The sequence below is a fragment of the Meyerozyma guilliermondii genome, genomic scaffold, assembly GCF_000149425.1.
Source record: "Meyerozyma guilliermondii ATCC 6260 scaffold_7 genomic scaffold, whole genome shotgun sequence".
NCBI classification, from domain to species: domain Eukaryota; kingdom Fungi; phylum Ascomycota; class Pichiomycetes; order Serinales; family Debaryomycetaceae; genus Meyerozyma; species Meyerozyma guilliermondii.
The window spans coordinates 69,857-90,516 of record NW_001809794.1 but is presented as its reverse complement, the minus strand read 5'-3'; the positions used below and the strand labels follow the sequence as shown (position 1 = coordinate 90,516).

At 44.3% G+C, this 20,660-nt stretch overlaps 16 protein-coding genes across 16 annotated transcripts; 8 read left to right on the top strand and 8 right to left on the bottom strand. All coding sequences in view use genetic code 12, as the record gives it.

The window, feature by feature from the left end:
* Positions 1–52: 52 nt before the first annotated feature.
* Positions 53–2,029, bottom strand: PGUG_05223 (uncharacterized protein; the record flags this gene model as incomplete). The annotated part of the gene is made up of 1 exon (XM_001482153.1): positions 53–2,029. One exon carries the CDS (start codon positions 2,027–2,029, stop codon positions 53–55), a length of 1,977 nt encoding a protein of 658 aa, XP_001482203.2.
* Positions 2,030–2,481: 452 nt separating this feature from the next.
* PGUG_05222 (uncharacterized protein) lies at positions 2,482–3,612 on the bottom strand (the record flags this gene model as incomplete). Its single annotated transcript, XM_001482152.1, has 1 exon — positions 2,482–3,612. The coding sequence occupies one exon, from the start codon at positions 3,610–3,612 to the stop codon at positions 2,482–2,484; it is 1,131 nt and encodes a 376-aa protein (XP_001482202.2).
* Positions 3,613–4,723: 1,111 nt separating this feature from the next.
* PGUG_05221 (uncharacterized protein) lies at positions 4,724–5,131 on the bottom strand (the record flags this gene model as incomplete). The annotated part of the gene is made up of 1 exon (XM_001482151.1): positions 4,724–5,131. The coding sequence occupies one exon, from the start codon at positions 5,129–5,131 to the stop codon at positions 4,724–4,726; it is 408 nt and encodes a 135-aa protein (XP_001482201.2).
* Positions 5,132–5,612: 481 nt separating this feature from the next.
* Positions 5,613–6,782, top strand: PGUG_05220 (uncharacterized protein; the record flags this gene model as incomplete). Its single annotated transcript, XM_001482150.1, has 1 exon — positions 5,613–6,782. One exon carries the CDS (start codon positions 5,613–5,615, stop codon positions 6,780–6,782), a length of 1,170 nt encoding a protein of 389 aa, XP_001482200.2.
* A 205-nt stretch (positions 6,783–6,987) lies between these two features.
* Positions 6,988–7,617, top strand: PGUG_05219 (uncharacterized protein; the record flags this gene model as incomplete). The annotated part of the gene is made up of 1 exon (XM_001482149.1): positions 6,988–7,617. One exon carries the CDS (start codon positions 6,988–6,990, stop codon positions 7,615–7,617), a length of 630 nt encoding a protein of 209 aa, XP_001482199.2.
* Positions 7,607–8,395, bottom strand: PGUG_05218 (diacylglycerol kinase; the record flags this gene model as incomplete). Its single annotated transcript, XM_001482148.1, has 1 exon — positions 7,607–8,395. The coding sequence occupies one exon, from the start codon at positions 8,393–8,395 to the stop codon at positions 7,607–7,609; it is 789 nt and encodes a 262-aa protein (XP_001482198.2).
* Positions 8,396–8,559: 164 nt separating this feature from the next.
* PGUG_05217 (uncharacterized protein) lies at positions 8,560–9,471 on the bottom strand (the record flags this gene model as incomplete). The annotated part of the gene is made up of 1 exon (XM_001482147.1): positions 8,560–9,471. The coding sequence occupies one exon, from the start codon at positions 9,469–9,471 to the stop codon at positions 8,560–8,562; it is 912 nt and encodes a 303-aa protein (XP_001482197.2).
* A 77-nt stretch (positions 9,472–9,548) lies between these two features.
* On the bottom strand, positions 9,549–10,490 carry PGUG_05216 (uncharacterized protein; the record flags this gene model as incomplete). Its single annotated transcript, XM_001482146.1, has 1 exon — positions 9,549–10,490. The coding sequence occupies one exon, from the start codon at positions 10,488–10,490 to the stop codon at positions 9,549–9,551; it is 942 nt and encodes a 313-aa protein (XP_001482196.1).
* Positions 10,491–10,537: 47 nt separating this feature from the next.
* PGUG_05215 (uncharacterized protein) lies at positions 10,538–12,049 on the top strand (the record flags this gene model as incomplete). The annotated part of the gene is made up of 1 exon (XM_001482145.1): positions 10,538–12,049. The coding sequence occupies one exon, from the start codon at positions 10,538–10,540 to the stop codon at positions 12,047–12,049; it is 1,512 nt and encodes a 503-aa protein (XP_001482195.2).
* A 2-nt stretch (positions 12,050–12,051) lies between these two features.
* Positions 12,052–13,737, bottom strand: PGUG_05214 (uncharacterized protein; the record flags this gene model as incomplete). The annotated part of the gene is made up of 1 exon (XM_001482144.1): positions 12,052–13,737. One exon carries the CDS (start codon positions 13,735–13,737, stop codon positions 12,052–12,054), a length of 1,686 nt encoding a protein of 561 aa, XP_001482194.2.
* Positions 13,738–14,029: 292 nt separating this feature from the next.
* PGUG_05213 (NAPDH-dependent diflavin reductase) lies at positions 14,030–15,778 on the top strand (the record flags this gene model as incomplete). The annotated part of the gene is made up of 1 exon (XM_001482143.1): positions 14,030–15,778. One exon carries the CDS (start codon positions 14,030–14,032, stop codon positions 15,776–15,778), a length of 1,749 nt encoding a protein of 582 aa, XP_001482193.2.
* Positions 15,779–16,042: 264 nt separating this feature from the next.
* MSF1 (phenylalanine--tRNA ligase) lies at positions 16,043–17,461 on the top strand (the record flags this gene model as incomplete). The annotated part of the gene is made up of 1 exon (XM_001482142.1): positions 16,043–17,461. The coding sequence occupies one exon, from the start codon at positions 16,043–16,045 to the stop codon at positions 17,459–17,461; it is 1,419 nt and encodes a 472-aa protein (XP_001482192.2).
* Positions 17,462–17,533: 72 nt separating this feature from the next.
* On the top strand, positions 17,534–18,235 carry PGUG_05211 (mitochondrial 54S ribosomal protein uL16m; the record flags this gene model as incomplete). The annotated part of the gene is made up of 1 exon (XM_001482141.1): positions 17,534–18,235. One exon carries the CDS (start codon positions 17,534–17,536, stop codon positions 18,233–18,235), a length of 702 nt encoding a protein of 233 aa, XP_001482191.1.
* Positions 18,236–18,643: 408 nt separating this feature from the next.
* PGUG_05210 (uncharacterized protein) lies at positions 18,644–19,426 on the top strand (the record flags this gene model as incomplete). The annotated part of the gene is made up of 1 exon (XM_001482140.1): positions 18,644–19,426. The coding sequence occupies one exon, from the start codon at positions 18,644–18,646 to the stop codon at positions 19,424–19,426; it is 783 nt and encodes a 260-aa protein (XP_001482190.2).
* An 11-nt stretch (positions 19,427–19,437) lies between these two features.
* VPS24 (ESCRT-III subunit protein) lies at positions 19,438–20,043 on the bottom strand (the record flags this gene model as incomplete). Its single annotated transcript, XM_001482139.1, has 1 exon — positions 19,438–20,043. One exon carries the CDS (start codon positions 20,041–20,043, stop codon positions 19,438–19,440), a length of 606 nt encoding a protein of 201 aa, XP_001482189.2.
* Positions 20,044–20,227: 184 nt separating this feature from the next.
* PGUG_05208 (YqaE/Pmp3 family membrane protein) lies at positions 20,228–20,659 on the top strand (the record flags this gene model as incomplete). The annotated part of the gene is made up of 1 exon (XM_001482138.1): positions 20,228–20,659. One exon carries the CDS (start codon positions 20,228–20,230, stop codon positions 20,657–20,659), a length of 432 nt encoding a protein of 143 aa, XP_001482188.2.
* Position 20,660: the final 1 nt, after the last annotated feature.

Below are 20,660 nucleotides of genomic sequence, written 5' to 3'. Positions count from 1 at the left end.
GTCACGCAGGGCCCTAATGTGGTAAAGGCGGGGAAGGAGGGGAGTTACGGAACTAATTTAGGTTATCTGGATGAATGGAAGACGCATTAGACGGGTGTTGTGCTTTCGGGGAATTTGGCTGCATTGCATGATGATTATGCACGGCTGTGCTCTCCGCAGTTGCTGCGTTAGGCCATTGTACGGGCGGCTGCGAAATTTGTTGCTGTGGGAAGGTTTGAACTTCAGAAGATTGGTGGCTTGGTATGGGGTACTGCTGGTGGTTGAAATTGCCCCATTGAGGCATATTGCTCGTGGAGGATGGAAAATGAGGAGGTTCGATTTTGGCTCTTTTAGCCGGGGGCTCATGGGTAAGAGGCTCGGTAACAATAGGACCAGTAGACGCTGAGGACCCAAAAACGCGGGGCTCAATAGCCGTAGAAGGTTGTGGCTCAAAGGCAGAAGATTGGGGCTCAAATACCGTAGAAGCTTGAGGCTCAAAAGTAGAAGCTTGAAGCTCAGAATCTTGCTGAACATTTTCATTTTCTTCCTTCTTTATTTCCTCCTTTTCTGGAGCCGGTGAATTAGACGGAGACTGGGTTTTTGCTTGTCTGAGACGGAGTCTTTCTTCTCGAGTCATGGCTGTTGGCGTGGGTGAAACGTACGAATTACTGGCTTGTTCTCTTGCCATTCTTCGTCTTTCAAGACGACTTTCTGCCGCAGCTCTCATTTCTTCTTCCTGCTTTTGGCGCTGCAATTGAAGATCTCTTTGTCTTTCACGCTCTCTAGCTTCAATTCTTGTCGATTTTTTCCTTGTTGCCAAAAGGTTAGCCAACTGCAATTCCTTCCTTCTATGCGAGAGAATCTTGCGCTTTCTGATCTCAGCATAGAACATGGAGTCTACTACGGCGTCGCTGGCGAGCGCTGCTCTCAAGTCCTTCAATTTTTTGCTCTTTTTCGGAATCAGCTTGAGAAATTCGTCCAATTTGTAGATATCTTTGAACACCAATTCGTACTCCACGGCAGTTACATCGAACTTTTCGGCGCCAAAATGGGCTTCAGGCTCTCCTGGAGCGGCGGCACGCTTCTTGGGGACCACAAGTTCGGGGCAAATAACGGTTCTTTTGTATAATCTGGTATTGTCGAACATGAGAATATAGTCCATCGACTCGTTTTCCTCCACCAATTCCGAGTGAAGAACCTCCGGTTTGAGGTCGTCTGAAGTGAGCTGGTGGCGGTCGATAAACGCCCGGAACTGCGAGTAGCTGGAAATGTAAGAAATGACCATATAGAGCACATCGATCTTGCTTTCGATGAACAAATAGTCGAATTGGAGTTGGGGAGTTTCGTCGTTTTCGTCCACTGCGCCTCCCAACGGCGTCTCGATTCCAAACCATTCACGGAAAACCGCTTCAAATTCGTCTGAAGAAGCATTTTTTGCTCCTCCACCTCGAAGAGCCACGATCAATCCGACTTTCAATTTGTTGATGAAAAGTACGGAGTCGTCCACGGGAGGCGGAGATACAAGGTTAAGGAGCTCTATTTCGAACAAATCCGCATCGAAATGCTCGTTTTGGAGCTTGACAAATCCTCGGCACTGATAAAGCCAGCTCAACACGAAAATGTACGCGTTGGAATTTCTCAATTTTTCAAGCTTATTTTGGTGTTGGGAGTCATTTGGAAGATGGACAGGTAGAAGCTTGGAGAGCTGGGCCACCTGGTCGTCGTTTCCAATGGACAAGTCGAGGGCCGGATGGCTGGACATGGAGAATGAGTGTAAAGAAAGAATTGATTGAAATGAGAATTGAATAAAATGAGAAAATGCGAATCGATTGAAAATCAGATTTGAGTGAGAAGTGAAAAATGAGTGAGAACGATAATGAATATTGAAAGTAGATATTAATGAAAATTGATGAAAATGAGTGAGAAGTGAAGGAATGAGAGACGGAGAATGGCAAGTATTGTGAAAATGACACTGACAAAACAAAGTGACTGAAACTTCGATACTGAAATCAAGACAAACCAAGATGAACTTTCGCTTTGGGTAGTTCATTTCAATAGAAAGTCAGCGATCTCACCACTGAAATGCACAAATAAAACCTAGAACCGAGGATGAGAGCAATTGTGAAGTTCAAAAGTCGAGTCTTCAAGTTCTCAAAATAAACTGTTCCCTACTACAGTGACGATCAGTACCAAGTTAGGCATAAAACACCTCAATTACAATGACAAAGTTTAGTCTAAAGTCTACTGAAGTCATTTAGAAAATCATTTGGAAGTCATTCAGAAGAATTCTAATTATTACTGAAATGAGTAAATGCCAAGAAGAGCAATTTGGTTGAAGCTTAAATTGAATAATAACTGAAACTGAAATGAAAGTCTACAACTTTAAAGTATGATTACGAGGGAGACATAGTCGAGCAGAATACAGAAAATACAGAACACAGAAAACTCATCAGTAATTTTCTTATATCGTCGTAATATTAATACATAGCAGAAGCTAACCCATCAAACGCCCAAGAGCTGCTTTATCTTGTCGTTCTTTTGTTTCAATTTGCAAATCTCACCCGAGATTTTCATTAACGCTGTGTGTTTCGACAAGTTGGGAAGTCCATCCTTGGTCATTTGTCTTCTCTTCAGTTTCTTCTTCGTTTGTGCTTCGTCATTCATGTGGTAGTCGTGGATGTTTGTCACGAGGCGCAAGCACCTATCGTAAGCGGTTTTACACAACTGTCTTCTCTTTTGTTCCGAGTGGGAGTGATTCAACCGTTTTTGTTCCAACGACAAAAGCGGCCGCTGAGTCTTTTTCTGCTTTTTAGCCATCCTCAGGCTGCCCAGCGGCGACGAGGAAGGCGGCGTAGAGAGCGAAGCATGCAGCAGCAAGTCGTCAGAGTAGTCGTACGGTCTTTTAGGAGACGTTTTTTGGAACAGCGACGACGACAGCTGGCGGCTATCCATAGGCGTAGGAAGCTGCGTATCTACCGGGCGCTGCGGGTAGCCAAATGCATCGTTAAGTTCCTGTTTGAGGTTGTCGTTGAAATGAGGAAGTGGATTGGAATGGTGCCGCGTGGGAGGAACCGTGGATTTCATGGTATGCAAGTCATATAGACTGTTAAGGTCCGCAAGCGGCTGGGTGGTCCCCGTGGGAACTCCATGGTTGTATATCAGAAGCGGGTTGGCGGTGGGGTTGGCGAGATTATCCAAAAATTTCTCCAACGCATCGGATTCGGTGTTGGAGAAAAACTGGTCGTATTCTTGCGGACCCGAGTTGAGAAACGGCTTGTCGTGGCGCTGGAACTCGAATTTGTCCAACGAAGGCGGGTCAAAAGTGAAATTATTGTTGTGGTGGTCCAAAGCATCCACCGGTGGCGCGAGTTGGTTCAACGAGCCATTAAAGGACGGTACGTCACTTTCCACTGGTGGTGGCGAGTTGAGCTGAGAAATGAACTGCTCGTTAAGTTTCTGGACTTTTTGAAGTTGTTCAACGCCACTCATGGCATTTTTTTGTTGCAAATTGGAGTACATGGAAAACGCCTGTTCAAAGTCCATATCGGCGTTCATCAAGTCCAAAAAGTTTTCCGCCTCCGCATGATGGTCGTCACTTCTGTGGGGGAACGATGACAATTCAGGAGTGCTCATGGGCAATATCTATTTGGGGAGCCTGACCAATCTCTGTTGGGTACAAGTATCACGGTTAGGACGATTATGTGATTTTTTATTGGTTACTATTGATTAATTTAATCTGAATCAAGTTGAACCTCAACGTAACAGAAGGAAATAAGAATGACAGCTGGAAGTTCTGCTTTTAAACGTGTGAGGCTTACTTGCTGAATTAGGATCTTAAATTCTTCTAGCCCGGAGTGGGAACTATGCGCATTCATCGAAATGCAGCTCGCGGTCTGCATATAACTCGCAATGCACCCTCCGAATATGCACCTGGCGGAATTAGCCCGGGTGCACGCCCGGATCTGCTCTGTACCGGCCACACTTTCACAACCACGAAAGAAAGAGTGGAAACTTAACCAAACACATACGAATATTTGGTGAGCTGCTTGACTATCGGCCAATTTTCTGCGGTCTTTTCGCGATTTTACGCCCCCAACGATCAACCCCGCCAACCGCATGACCTGCACGCCGGCGTATTCCATACATAGAACTTGGGTGCGGGGGGCCGGGCTAAGTCCTGTTAAACCCGCAAAACTTTGCAGGTTACTCGGAGAGCGGGAAATGCCCCGCTGGGTGCAGGCCGGTATTGTAGATATCCTTGATGCGTCATGCGTTGATTACCTCCGAATTGCGCGTCTTGTCATTTAAGCGGGGATGGTGAAGAGCTGCATTACCCCGAGCCACAAACTCCGCTCATCGAGTAACATTAAAGTAAATAATTTTAAAAACGAATTAAGAGATGTAATTAATAGTTGTATTTATCGCCGGTCTATCGATCGTAGTCTCGCGGCCAGTTCGGAGACCATTTCTTGATTCGTAACTCTAATTCCTTGTTCGGTATGCGCAATTGAGTCCGCATAACCTGTAATTCGCTTATTCGGCCCCTGAATCTCTTAGCAACTATTGTTCTTGTCCTCAGCTTACGTAACGACGAAGCGTCGTTCCCGGTTTTCATACCTGCAAGTTTCAGCCCAATGCCGTAGCTGCAGATGGCGGCGATACTGGCCGCAGGAAATCTTAGTCCAAATATGCACATCGCAGCACCAGTGGGCCAAATTTAGCATATTAGCCATAATTCAGCAAACTAAAATGTCAAGTATAACGGCTGCGAATTGGTAATTTGGCATCGCTTTTTCGTTGTCTCGTCAAGCTGACTGACTGCATCCAAAACATTTTGTTTCTCGTCGTTGGTGAGAAAAGTGGTATTTGGCTTATCGATTCCTCCTTCACCTTCTGTGTGCACCAGAAACGATATGTTCTGAGTACTATTTTCCAAGCCAGTTGGATTACTCATAAAAGTGCTTACGTCTATCAAATTGTCAGAAAGTTCATTGACGATTCCTGCCAACTCATTTTGTCTCTGTTGTTGTTTTTTTACTTCTTCTTGTAGATTTTCTTCCGAGTAAAGTTGGTGGTTTTGCAACAACGAACTACGCTCGTTATTATTGCCGTCATCTTCATCGCCATAGAGGCATGAGTAACAAAGTCCCATGGCTTGCTGCGTAGCCGAGTGAACACCCCAAATTTATGCGAGACGAGCATTGGGCTGCACGACATGCGACATTCCCGCATGCATCCCTCATAGATTCCGCATAGATTCCGCATGGATCCCGCATGGCATATACCGATTTGATGGCGTGACGCAAACGACCACTTACCAAAAGGCAATTCAGATTTGTGTATATGTAGAAGGTGCGAGGATCTGCGCATATTAGATGATGCATCATGCATTGAATTCATGCATGATTTGTTCTGCTGTGTAATTAAGCCTTCTATTAGTAGGTTGGCACCATTCTCGTTTTTCATGCTGACTCTTGGAGTTCCTTTCCAAAATCTTTTATGCTTATTCTGTTCTGAATTCCCTGTTCAATAGTAGCAATTTATGGTCGCGCTCTCATTTCTCATTTGGCTGCAAACTACTTTAGTGGTTATATGCTGCACATATTTAAATCCTGATTCCACCGCGTTCTTCAATGGAGTTTCTATGTTCATTACCACCGGAAATCAGCCTTCATATCTTGACCTTTCTCAGACCGTGCTGCCTAAAGTATTTGTTCGGGCTTGACACCATTTTCAACGATTGTCACCAAGACTCAGAATACGATGAAATTCGTAAAATGGCACTTTACGCCATGTATGAAAACCAAAACGTTTCCATTTGTGCTCCCAACTACATGCTGAATGCTGTGCTTGATCTTAACGAACCACTTTTGAAATATCTTCAATTTCATCGTCTTGTCATTCGACCCAAGCAAATTAGTATTTTCTTACTTCTGCCATTTGTTGAAACTTCCACAAAGAAAATAGCCGAATATATGGATTGCTTGCAGCGGTTTACAAATGTGTTTAATATCCATATACTGACCACTTGCTGCATCCTGACAGATGAAGATAATATCATAAATGGGTTTTTGCAGCAATTTAAAAAATTGAATTCCTTTAGTATCGACCAGATATCCCATATGCCCCAGCAAAAACCATGTCAGTTTTTGGCTCTGGTCCCAGCTACCCATCTCACATTATTGTACCATAACGCAGAAGCAACTATGGTACAACTAGGTGCCTTTAATACCAGCACCATCAAGCATCTTGATATCTCTTTTAATGGACTTACCGATTATAATTTGCATCGAATCCAGTTTCCGGAGCTGCTCGAGTCCCTAAACCTTTCCAATAACAACATTTTCCATTTATCAAGCTCCACTTTGAATTTGCAAAATCTTCCAAATTTGAAAAAATTGGATTTATCAAACAATAATTTGATGAGTATTTCCATTTCCCAAGCCACATGTCAAATTACCCACTTCAATGTCTCCGGAAATAACCTCACCAGCCTCGAATGGATTATGGCACCAGCTTTTTCACATCTCAAGTCCATCGACCTTGCCCATAATATGATCGCTACCATTGCCAAGTTTCCATCCAAAGTAGAGTATATCAACTTGTGTGGAAATTTTCTCCACAATGCGTGGGCAGATATCCTCAATGGCTTGCTTCCGCCGAGCTTGGTACTTCTCAATGCCCTTCATTGCCGCATAGACACTTCTACAATTCCTGACGATATAGTTGGGCTCACCAAACTTTACAATCTCAAAGCATTGTACTTTAGTGGATTTACATTTTTGGCCCAAAGTATAGAATAACTTAAAATGTAATAGATTTCAGTTCTCAAAATTCACTGTTTCCGTTTAGATTAACGTTCATTTCTTCTCTTTATTCTCTATTCGTTTCTCTCACTATTCTTCTCACTACTTTTCTCACTATTCTTCTCACTATTTTTCTCACTATTTTTCTCACTATTTTTCTCACTCTTCGCATTTGCACCCAATTCGCGCTCTTCTTATCGCAATGAAGTCCCTTTGCTGTGTGGCTTTCGATACACTTTCCAGAAAACTTAAACCAGATTTTTCGCCCGTTTCCTTGTCCCAGTTCGCCAAGGAGCTCAATGAGGACTTGAAATCCATTCCAAATCTGGCTCCGTTGTTTGTAACATGGGACAAAAATGGCAATTTGCGGGGGTGCATCGGTACGTTTCAGCCACAAGAAACGGAAAAAGGTATCCAGAAATTTGCATTGACGGCTGCGTTGCGCGATACAAGGTTTCCTCCAATCAAACTGAGCGAATTGGCTTCCTTGGAGGTTTCGGTGACGTTATTGGCAAATTTCACTCCGATTACTAAATGGGACAATTGGGATATTGGAGCTCATGGATTGAAATTGAGCTTCACCCTTGATGGTGGGTACTATTCTGGCACGTTTTTGCCCAGTGTGGCCTCGGAGCAAGGCTGGGACAAGTTGACTACTGTTTGGTATTTGTTACGGAAGGCAGATTATGGCAATATTTCCAAGTCTAAAACACCCCAATTTTACCAGAAAGGACTTGAAGAAGGATGGTTACAGTTGGAAAGATACGATGGGCTCAAGTATGACATGACTTATGAAGAATACGAAAACGTTAGACAAGGAATTAAACTCTAAAGAAATATACAACCGTATACAAAAGACTGCCGCCAAGAACGGGGATCGTGAGGTTGTCGTCTATATTGAACACATCAAATGCCTCCGAAACGCTACAAATCACGCCGCTGGCAAACGCGTAGCTGTGTAGCGAAAGTCTGGAAGTTTGTGGAGTCCATAACAATTGGCCTGGTAAGTCCACCTTGAAAGTTGGAACGAGATAGCCGTAAAAAAGGTAGCACGACAAAGATCCTACCAAAAAACTACCAATGCACCCGGCCACAGACTTTCTCTCGGAAATCTTGGGGGTATATTTGCCGAATTCTCGCCCCACAAAAGACGCAAACGTGTCGCCCCAACTCAAAAAAAGTGTACCCATGATACAGATATCCTTGGGAAAAACCACGAAAAGAAAGAGCAAGCCTAGCTGGTAGAAAATGATACCGTTGTACAGGTGGCGTTCTGACGGACGCATAAATATCTTAAACTTGTCAATAAGCCAATCGTTCAAAGCAGGATTTCTCAATCGGAAAAAGTCTTGAATAATAAATCCCAGGGCAAATATAATAAACGGTATGATAAAATCTGAGGTTTGCCAGCCTAAAACGTAGAAGATCAACGTAGCACCACCAGCAAACGAGTGGAAAACCTTTCTGGGTACTTCGTGTTTTTCATAAAATGACAATTTGTTTACCGACGTTGATTTTTCCGATTTATTCAAAGTCGATGAATTTTTGGAGTTTTCTCCTTTGGCTCGTTTCCGGGGCTCCTGGGTGCCACTGCTCTTCTGCGGTGCCATGGTGAGCTGGTGTGAATTGTCTAAGCGGTGACGATAAATACAGTGAGATCGCTATGGTGGTTGGAAGTGAAACTCGGTGAGAACTCAATTCAGATCTGGTGGTTGGGTGAAATAGGTTACGCTATTGGTGGTTGGGTGCTACGGCGATAATGGCTGCAATTAGATTAGATAGTGAGTAGTGCTATGAGAAAATACGGAATTAGGCTCGGAACCTTGACCCTTGTGCCCTCCAGCTTGATCCAGTCGAGTCTGGGAAACTGGAGTTTTTTTCTTGGAGCTTTTCCTCGTCTTCGCCGTGTACGGTTGAGTTGAGAGTTTCGCCAAAGCCGTTGGTCTGGAGCCGAGGGAGGATTTGTAGGCTCCAGATTCAGCGTGGTAGTTATAGAAACGGTGGACTGGAGTCTGGCATACTCGGATTGGAGCCGAAGTGAATCGTAAACTTGAAAATTAGCAGATGTGGTTTCGACAGAATCGGTCTTGTTAACTTCAATAGTTACCGAGCCCAGAGAAACGGTGCTTTGTGGTAGATTCCAGAACGTTTCTGCGGTCCATTCCTCCTCTAGAATGGTTGAAGTTTCCTCAGAAATGGTAGTGTCTTCGTTGTGACTTGGAACGTTTTTGTGCACATTTAACCATGATTCCTTCGGCTTGGCGTACACCAAAGGCACTACTGGCTCGCTATTTGGGTTGTGATTCTGGAACTGGGGCAGGATGTGTAGCTTGGCTTCGGCTCTCAAGTTGTTTCTTGCATCTCTGGGCGAAAAACCAAGCGCTGGTTCTGGATCTGAAGAAGTTGACGAGCTTGTCAGACTTAAAAAAGTTGTAGAGCTTAAAGTTGAAGAACTTATAGTTGTCAAGGTCGAAAAGATGTCGACTTCGGTACTGGCTGGCTCCGGTCTCGTATGGTCTCCAAGGTCCTTCGATTCGTTTCGATGTGCGCTCAAAAATCCTCGAAGCGCAATGAGCGAGTCCTGGATTTTTGATTTGTCCCGCTGCAAAATTTCGTCAGTTTCGTTTGTGAAGGAGATGTCGAGAGCAGCAACAGCACAGAAACCCAATATTATGCCTAAACGCATCGCAACACTTCCAAAAATTTGTCGAAAAATTCGTCGCTTTGATTATGGGTTTAAATTTGCAACCGTGCACAAATACACTATATCTTCAAAAGCAACTTTTGAGCAATGGATATGTATGGTTCCGACAATGGTGTTTCGGGGTGTGAAGCAACCACAGGCTTTCCCCGGTCAGACTGAAGACATATATCCTCGTTTAAGGGGATCGAACCCAAGACATCGATGTTCCGTTTCTCTGCTTCTCGAATGGCTCCGTCGTTACCAAAAATATGAGACTCGTGGTTACAGTTGGGGCACAAGTAGTAGCTCATATTCTGGACCAATCCTAGCACGGGAATGTTCACTTTTTCGTACATGGCTATGCCCTTCACGGCATCGATAAGTGCGATATCCTGAGGTGTGGTCACTATAACAGCACCTGTCACCTTGAGTTGCTGGCTTATGGTCAATTGGGTGTCGCCTGTTCCCGGGGGCATGTCTATGACCAAGTAGTCCAAACCAGACCATTGAACCTCGAATAAAAGTTGCTGGAGAGCCTTCATCACCATTAATCCACGCCAAACCACAGGATTTTCCGGCTTGATCAAATAGCCCATCGACATGGTTTCTATACCGTAGTTGGAGAGCGGCAAGAGTTTCCCTTCCGACGAAAGTCGGGGCTCTCCTTCTAATTTGAAGAGTCTTGGAATGGACGGACCAAATAAGTCAGCATCAAGAACACCAACTTTTTTGCCCAATTTCTGCAAAGAAAGCGCTAGATTGGCGGTCACCGTGGACTTGCCTACTCCCCCCTTGGCTGAGGAAACCAAAACAATCTTCTTTACACCAGGAATCGTCCTTTTGATCGGCAAGCCTTGGGACATTGTGCCCGGTTTCCGAGGAAGTCCCAAGGGATTTTCGTGAGCTTTGACAGGTCTGGAGTAGTGTAGCTGGCACCTAGAAGCCAATTGAAAGGTCCTGGGTAGCCCTTGGGGGATGTGTGGGAATATAATTTTCATCTCTTGCAACCTGGAGAAGCTCATCGGATCTGATCGATTCGCGCGAACTTTCAGATTTAGTCAGTTGCAACATGAACTTGTTGTGCAATGTTAAGCGACTATTGCGGTCTCCTGTTCCACTGAGAATGGTACAACCTTACAGAAGAGTGGCTACAAGCGATTACAGTCCCACAATATACGCTTTATCCACAAAAATGGGCCGCGCTGCCATTGGCGTCGTCAGAATATCTGGCTCACAATCTCGATATATTTACAAAAAATTGACCAAAAAAGAGTCCGAGCCTCTTCCTCGTGTTGCTGCTGTTCGGAACTTGTACTCTAGTCGATCTGGAGTGCAATTGGATAATGCGTTGACATTATTCTTTCAGGCTCCTCATACTTATACCGGTGAAGATTTACTAGAACTCCATCTACATGGTGGAACTGCTGTCGTACAATCAGTGTTGAAAGCTATAGAAGAGCTCCATCAGCCCGAAAAGCAGATATTCATCAGGTATGCTGAAAACGGAGAATTTTCACGCCGAGCGTTCATCAATGGAAAATACGATTTGATGGAAATCGAGGGTATACGAGAAATGATCGATGCTGAAACAGAGTCGCAACGATTGGCATCTCTTGCATCCATGGACGGCTCGAACAGTGGTTTGTTCAGGAGCTGGCGACAAGAAATTGCACGGAACGTGGCCCTTTTGACTACGGTTATAGACTTTGGAGAAGATCACGATATTGAAGAAGTCTCACAACTATTTGGTCAAGTGGGTGCCAACATTCACCAGTTGGAATCTAGCATCAGGGAATACCTCTACAGAGCAGAAAGGTCACAGGTACTTCTTAATGGAATCAAATTGAGCTTATTGGGTCCTCCTAATGCCGGCAAGTCTTCCTTGTTAAATTGCTTGGCTTCCAAAAATGCTGCTATCGTCAGTGAAATAGCAGGAACAACCAGAGATATCATTGATATACCTTTGGATATAAACGGCTACAAGATCATAATTGGAGACACTGCTGGAATCAGATCTTTGGAAGACGCAGATACCATTGAAAAAGAGGGTATTAAACGAGCAAAAGCAGCCTCACTAACTTCTGATATAGTGCTCTTGGTGCTACCAGTGGACAAGCCAGTTGTTGATGATTCTTTTCTCGAGCACATAAAACAGCTAACGCAACATAAAAAGAGAATAATTGTCGTTTTCAACAAGAGAGATTTGAGTAACGAAACTCTCAACAAAAATCTATTAGAAAAATATAGCAGAGTATTTGGCATTGAAAAGCCACTATTCCACTTTGTTTCTTGCAATACTGGAGAAGGAATCGACTCTCTTGCAAAATCGCTTGTTTCTGAGTTCCAAAATGTCACCACATCAGACCCTATCATAGTCTCAACTCGGACTCGAGACTTGCTAGTAAACGATGTTCTTCATGGTTTTAAAGAGTTTCAGTATTGGAGAGACCAAGAAGATGTGGTTTTGGCTTCTGAAAGTTTGCGCCAATCGGTGGAGGGTATAGGTAAAATCACTGGCGACGCAGTTGGTGTTGAAGAAATTTTGGGAATTGTATTCTCTAGTTTCTGTATAGGTAAATAGGGCTACGTGCTGTTGCATATAACATTAAAGTTGATTCTTTCCACGTCCCACGACATCTTGGCTTGTTGTAGTTGATTTCTTGTATGGCGACCCGAGGTTTCATCGGTCTCATTTTTGACTCTGTCTCCCTTGATCTGCTTACTCACAGTCGGCGCAACTTTGCACTCGAATGTGATAACATTGAGTCCATTGCACAAGCGAAGGTCATACTGGTACGAAAGTAATTTCGACTTGTTTCTGTAGTCTTCATAGACATTCATACCGCTGTGAACCTCATCTTCATTAACGAAAAGTTTGCATTGAAAATCGTCATCTGACGTCAGAAGACCCAGCCCAGTCTCCAAATCCTTTCTTTTGATGTCATACAACAACTTGTGAAGGCAGACTTTGAAAGTGTAAAATGTGAACCCGTCGGGCGGCAACGAGATACAGTAAGATTGAGTAGCAAACCCAGTCGATGGGTACTGGTACTCGACTATAGAGTTGGATGCGCTTGCTGGATGTGTGGGGAACAATGATGCCTTGGATATTTGAGCTTTTGACATGGTGGGAACGTGCGAAGTATTGTTCATTTGGTGGTGGTACTGTTGGGTCAAATGGGTGACGCTTGAGTTCGAAGTTGCAAACGAAAACAACTGTATGAACATTTCATTGGGCGTAAGCCGCGATGTCGTCTTTCCCATGGTGTCGGACTCAGTCACCTGTGGCTCATCTGCCTCGTCGTCGCCTGCTAAACCATCCTTGTCGTCTTTGAGTTTTAGATTCAATTTGACTTTACTTTGACCCGAAGGCTTCAATTTCAACTTGAGTTTTGTCTTTTGCTCTTGCTGCTCTATACGAGATTTTAGGTCTTGAAAAAGTTCCTCAAAGTAGTCGGACAACTTCACGGCATCTTGATGAATTAACGAACTAGGATCATTGAATGTTTGGGCATTGGTGAATATAAGCTTGGTAGCGTCGTAGAAAGCTTGAAGAGATTCGTCAAGAGGTGTCTTGGACGTGAAAATCTTACGTTTGTCCAACTTTTTGAGAACATTATTGAACGAGGTTGGACTCCTGATCACCTGGAAATACTCGGGGTATTCTCTGCGGTCAATATTATCCATGAAAGGACCGCTGATGATTCCCACGTCTGGAAACTCGTGCTCTATCACCTTGTACAACAAATCAATACACAAATGTGTCAAGTTGGCACTGGTGACTGTCTCGTCGTCATCGACCGGTTTCGACGCAACTTCTCTCTTTATCTTTACCAGCTTAGATTTGGACTTCGAAGGCTTTTCTTCGACAACGCTATTATAAGAGTCCACCTGGTCTTTGACAAAATCATATATCTGTTTTGCATCCACGGCAATCCATGAATCTGGGTCGTTGTACGTTTTTGCATTTTCCTCCAACAACTTGAAATCGTCCAAAAACGAAGCTGTGTCGGGATATTTGTCCTTAGCCTCCTTCTTCTGGATGTCGGAAAGACTTATCGGCTCTTTGATGATCTCATAGTAGTCAGGATACACTTTTTTAGGCGGAAGTTTTACGAACGGAGCCACCAAAACACGCTCTTCTGATGGGTCTTTGAGCTCATTAACCAACCTTAACACAGAAGAAATAAAGTCCTTGAGACTCGCAGCGTCGACCTTGGGCCGCTTGGCCGCACTCGAAACGGCGCCAGATTTTCGCTTGGGAGCCATGAAGATAGTGTTGTGGAATTGAACGATGGAAATCGGTGCGGGTTTATGCAGGAGAGAAAAGGGTGGTTAGAAGAGAGTACGAGATAACGAGGATATAGTTATCGAAAATGGACGGAAAGAGACACACGGAATCGAGGTAGCCCCCACTATACAAGATTATAGTTTGTCTCTTATATTTCTGCTTTTTGCGGGTTTTTGGTAACCTTTTGAATAGTCTGGAGAGTGTCTTTTCTGCAGCACCACGACTACCTGCAGGACCCGCTATATTTTCAATCTCGAGCACCTTCAAATCATGTCTGGCGTTACCATCTTGTATGGATCCGAAACAGGTAATGCCCAGGAATACGCACGATATTTATCGAAAAGGCTCCGCTACTTGAACTTGAGTCCGATATTGTCACCATTAGACGATTTTCCACTAAAAAATTTGGTTACAGAGACTCGATTTTTGATTATAATATGTTCTACCACTGGTCAAGGAGAACTTCCTCGAAACGCCAGAAAGTTTTTCAAGTTCTTGCTCCGCAAAAAGCTTCCTAGAGACTTGTTGAATCACTTGGAGATCACCAGCTTTGGACTAGGCGATTCTTCGTACCCAAAGTTCAACTATGCCATTCGAAAGTTGCATGCTAGACTAATGCAATTGGGGTGTCAAGAGTTATGTTTACGGTGTGAGGCGGACGAACAAGCACCAGAAGGGGTGGATAAGTTCTATAGTGAGTGGGAATTTGCGCTTACTAGCACGCTTCAGACAAAATGTAATGTTGTTGAGCTCGATACCGAATTTGTGCTACCTCCAGAAACACCCGTAAAGGTCGTTGATACGGAACAAGATATCGACACTTTGGGAAACAAAACCATAGCCACGTCTCGCCCCGAGTTGCGGATTGGAACATTGGTTCAAAATAAGAGGGTAACAGCACCAGATCATTTTCAAGATGTTCGTCATATAATCATCACTGCTGAAGATTTAAATTATGTTCCTGGAGACACCCTAGCACTCTATCCCAGCAACGACGACGATTCCGTGGAGCAGTTGATCCAATTGCAACCGCATTGGATTCCTTTTGTTGATAAGCCTTTGGAAATCCTGGGAAGATTGCCTCATATCGAAGGTGGGTTCATCGACAAAAAGTGTCTCACATTAAGATCGTTGTTGAAGTATCACATTGATCTTTCGGCAGTGCCTCGCCATTCGTTCTTCTTTTCCCTTTGGCATTTCGTAGACTCGTCTTCTGAAGATGGTGCCCGAGAAAAGGAAAAACTTCGTGAATTCAGCAAGTTTGAAGACAGTGAGGATTTGTATAATTATGCCAACCGTCCCCGACGCCTGATACTAGAAACTATCCAGGAATTTCACGAAAATCTCGAGATTCCCATTGCCTATATCATGGATATCTTCCCGCTCATCCATCCCCGGTTGTTCCTGATAGCTTCACGGCCCTCATCCAGTCTGGTGGAAATTGTTGTTGGGCTCGTGGAGTACAAAACTATCATTAGACGAATCCGCCGTGGATTGTGCAGTAAATGGTTGAAAGAAATGGCCCCAAACACAAATCTTGCCTTCACCATTCATGAATCCAACATATTTTTCTCCAATAAACCCATCATAATGGTGGCTCCAGGCACTGGCATTGCACCCATGAAATCTTTGATCGAAGAGAAAGCTATGGCTGGCTCTCCACCTCTCTACCTCTTTTATGGATGCAGAAACCACGGAAAAGATTACCTCTTTCTGGATCTATGGGAGGGTTTACAACAACAGAATAAACTTCATTTCTACCCATGTTTCTCGCGAGATGGTTCAAACATAAAATACGTTCAGCATAACCTTTACCAACAAAAAAAGTTGGTGGGAGATCTTCTTCTCAAAGAGGGGGCCACTATCTTTATTTGTGGTTCAAGCGGCTCGATGCCTACACAAGTGAGGATCACACTTACCGAGATTTTACAAGAAATCGGCCAAATTTCCAATGATGAGGCTGCGAAATATTTGCTTGAGATGGAGAGTAATGGTCGGTATATCCAAGAAACGTGGTAAGCAGGATAGACGAGGGACAGTCACGAAGATACCATAACGAACTAGGGATAGAATGTACATACGAAAAGGACTAGAATACATGATTATTCATGAGTAGTCTCTGCTTCTCTACCAATGGACTTGAATATTCTGTTTTTGAAATCGAGGACTTCTTTATAAATTTTATTGTAAAACTGAGTCCAATTGAGTCCAATCGAGCCAATTGAGTCTTTTGGCCAGAATGTATATGCCAACCCAAAGTTATCCCGTCTTCTGTACTCTTCAATGTTTTCACTTATATGCAGTCACTCTCATAAGATTTCTCAGAAAAGTCAAATCAACGACCTTATGCTTTTGAGATTGGCACGGTTCGGGGCCAGAATTCGCCCCCTCAGGCTTGCCGGCGTGCGGAATCTTGCTCAGTATCCTCCAGAAATCAACCTTGATGGAAAAACTTACAAAACCGACGAGTGGACAAATGTTCCACCATTCATTCTCGAGTTGACCAAACGCCAATTGCACCAGGATCCCAACCATCCCATCGGAATACTTCGCGATCTAATAGAGACAAACTTCAGGGACATGGGCTACACATTCTACAACGATTTCAAGCCGGTAGTCACCACATATGAAAATTTCGATGTTCTTGGATTTCCTCAAGACCATCCTGGACGAAGCAAATCCGACACTTATTACCTCAATGGCGAACACTTGCTTCGTACTCACACCTCGGCACACGAGCAGCAGTGTTTCCAGTCTTGCAAGACACCAGGGTATCTTATTACTGCCGACGTTTATCGGAAAGATGAGATCGACCGCACCCATTATCCAGCTTTTCACCAAATGGAGGGTGCGAGAATATGGTCCAAAAACACGCCCAACTTGGAACAAGTGATTCGAGAAGACATAGAACGGATCCCCAAGACAAACATCATCGTTGAGGATCCTTTTAGAGATGTTCCTTTCAATGCTGAAAACCCCAAACAGGCATATATGACGAACACCGAGTGCCAGTTGATTGCCGAGCACTTGAAAAAGACTTTAGAGTATATGGTGAATCAGGTTTTCGAGGCGGCTCGAGAATCGGCTAGACTCGCAGGGTCTACCGAAGAGTACCTCAATGAGCCTTTGAAGGTGCGCTGGGTCGAGGCATACTTTCCCTGGACCAGTCCTTCGTGGGAGATCGAAGTGTGGTGGAAAGGAGAATGGTTGGAGTGCTGTGGATGTGGTCTAGTCAAGCAGAATGTGCTCTTGAATTCTCAATTGGGTGAAGATAAACTAGGATGGGCGTTTGGAGTTGGTTTGGACAGAATTGCAATGCTTCTTTTCGGAATCCCAGACATTAGACTTTTCTGGTCTGTCGATGAAAGGTTCACTCGACAATTTGAAAGAGGCAAGATTTCGACATTTTCTCCCTACTCCAAGTTTCCTGGAATCACTAGGGATGTGTCGTTCTGGCTCCCTTCAAACTCTCCGCTCCACCAGAACGATGTCATGGAAATTGTTAGAGGCCATAGTAGCGACTTGGTGGAGAGCGTTTCTCTCGTAGACGACTTTACCCATCCCAAAAGTGGAAAACGGTCCCAATGCTACAGGATTAACTACCAGTCTATGGAACGCAATCTTACCAACCAGGAAATCAACTCCATTCAGACCAAAGTCGAAGACGATTTGAAACTGTACCACAAGGTGGAAATTAGATAGTATATAGCGACGACCTGCATGTAAATAACATTTGAAAATCTGTTGAAAATTTGTGAGAATCTCGTTCAACAAATGTTAGGCCTTAGAGCGCTAGGGCGGTCTATGATGTCGATGAGGCCCAGCACGGCTTCGATTCCAGCTGTAGGTGCCCTCAGTAGCATGCAAACGTTTTTTGGGCCTGTTATATTCAAGCGTGACAAACATGAGTACGCTCCTCGATTCAAGCAAATCAGAAAGGCGTTCAAAGGAAGGGTTTCTGTCAACACTGGAGGCTCTATCAAGGGCAACAGTCTTGAGTTCGGCAAATACGGCTTGAGACTAAAGTCTAATGGAATACGAATGAAGGCCATCCAGCTTCAGGAAGCAGACAAGGTCATTCGTCGTGAGATTCGACCATCGAATGGAAAACTCATTACTCGGTTTGTGTGTAACACTCCGGTGTGTGTCAAGGGTAATCAGACAAGAATGGGTAAGGGTAAGGGAGCATTTGATCACTGGGCTTGTAGAGTGACAACTGGTAAAGTATTGTTCGAGATAGACGGCAATGTCCACGAAGTCGTTGCCAAAGAAGCTTTGCGTAAAGCAGCCGATAAACTTCCTGGGCTCTTTGAGATCATTAACAAGGATTCTCCCGTGCGAGTCAGTGTTACCCACTGTATAGAGAAGCCTGAAAAGGTGGATTATGTGGAGAAACTCAACCAGAATCCTACGAAAAAATGGGCCAATTTGCAAAAGTCCAAAGATCCACTCTACCGCATGTACCGTGGACGCTAATGTACATAGACGATAACTGAACGACTATACAATATTCATTCATATTATTAACTTACAATATTCACTCACAATATTCCTACTCATTTTTCACTATTTCTCGTTTTTCATTTTTCATTTTGAATTTCATGGCTCTGAAGGATACGCCCAAACTCATCCACCACGGGCTTTCCACGCTTTCGCGGCTCGTCGACTCAGACACGGACATCTCCACTATCGACCTAAATCTCCTAGAAAACTTGAACACAAACCAATCTCTCAACTACATCAAATTAGAACAAAGTCTCAATGTCTTGGACAAACAAGCCACCGATAAAGAAGTACTTCAGCAGCAGTTTGAACAGTATGATAGCATTATAAGAGATATAGAATGTCAGGTGGACACTTTAGAGGCGGTGGTGGACGAATTAGATGATTGGACCAAACAAATTACTCAGTGATTCGTGTTTGTGGAGATTCATTTATTATGCATTTGTGAACAAAAACCGCCAATTTTGCATTTTTTCTAAACAAAACTATACCATGAAGTTACTCAAGGGTCTTTCCTTAGCGTTGTGTCTTAGCTGTGTCCATAGCTCCCAAGCCAAGGAGTTTAGTACTCTGGACCTCGAGCTTCTATATGAGCTTCTCAACATGGTTCAAGAAAAACAGGCTCAAGAATCCATGAGTAGTATCCAAGGAGGGCTCGAATTGCGCCACAAGGTTGCGTCTGCTTCGGTCGAAACCACAGACCATTTCGAGCCTAATCGAGTGGTCAAATATGTCAATTCTTCCCAGCTCCAAAACGTTTCTGTCGAGGCAGCCCAGGTCAAGAAACCGAGAAAAATCATCAGTGCCGGGGTTTATTTTGATGCTATCAAGAACAACGACGAGGATGATGATGATTGTGACGGAGGCAAATGGTTCTGGCCATTTTCGGTGGGTAATTCCACAGCTGTTCAGCCTCGAATTCCAACCTCTTTTCTTGTGAGTTACGCAAGTAACAACAGCCACGGATTATTCACCGGACGAAGACACCAACTCAATGCTACTACGCCCGTCAACACCACTCACACGACTCCTACTCGTGCAACTCTTGCTCCTGTGACATATGTCGAGTCGCCAATGCCGTTCTTTGTCCACAAGTCTGACGCTCAAACGTTGGTGTTCCCGGGGCTTTTGTACATAATGGTTGTATTACTGTTAAGCTACTAACGAGCTCTCCTTCACTCCTGTAATGCCTTGAGTCGTTCTCTCATCTCGTCCAATGCCTCTGTGTCTTCCTCGTCTGCAATCGGTGCTTCTTCTTCAAAGTTGCTGGCAGGAACCTCGGTCTCGATCTTGGAAAGTTTGTCTTCCGTGAGGCTCTGGATGATCTTGTTGACCTCGTCTTGCGACTCCGACTCCAACTCGTCGTCTTCAAAGTCGAGATCCACCATATCGTCCATCATCTCGTTGATGATACCGGCCCTCATCAATTCCTTCTGAAGCTCTTGCATGGTGCCCAGCACCACCCCAAGCGACACTAGCTGGTTCACGTCTCTCATGATCCCCGTCAGCGTCTGGAGGGACAGCGTAAGTTTGGTCATTGAGTACTGTTCGTTGATGGACATGGTAATGGAGTCTATTCTTGCTTTGGATAGATGGAGCTTGTTGTATTGCTTGTTGATGTTGATGAGCTCACGCGCGTATATCTTGGCGGATTTGTAGTCTTTGTTTTTGGCAGACGACTTGATTAAGGATTCTGTCTTCTTTTTGAGCGGCTGTAACTGGTTCATCGACCGGTCGAGTTCTCGCTTGTTTTTGCGAAGAAGCTGGTTAATCTTGCGCATCTGATGTTAGTGTGTTCCTAAATTGCATATTTGTGCCACTCACCTGTTCTTTGGGGTCCGGGCCCCATATTGCTTTCTTGATGTAATCCATGCCAAAAGACAACCCAGAAAAATGCTTGATATCCACACCCAGTACACCAAGCCTATTTAGAGATATGAGCGCGGCGCAGGCGAAATCCGCAAGATGCCTAATCACCAGGTTCCATTAAACGATGTGCAAAAAATTCTCTTGATCATCATGGCGTGTGTTCTCCCTCCGTTGGCCGTGGGCTTGTTGAACTCACGCTGTGATATGAGACGTGAGCTTGTGGTTTCGATAATTTTGATGTTTTTCGGTTTCTTCCCCAGCACGGTTTTCACGATATATTGTATTTTTGTTCAATATCCTCGCAATTTGGCAGACCATAATGGATACCGGCCCATTGACGAAGAATCAGCTGACCATCCTGAGCCCATAACAAGCGAAACTAACGAAACGAGCCGCACTCCTCTCAACACTCCTCAACTAGTAGACTCACCAATTCCTAGTAGCCTGGAAGCTCCTCCCCATTATGACGATATCATGGTTCAACCTCGCGACAACAAGAGTAGCGGCGACCACAAGGTGCAGCAGTAGT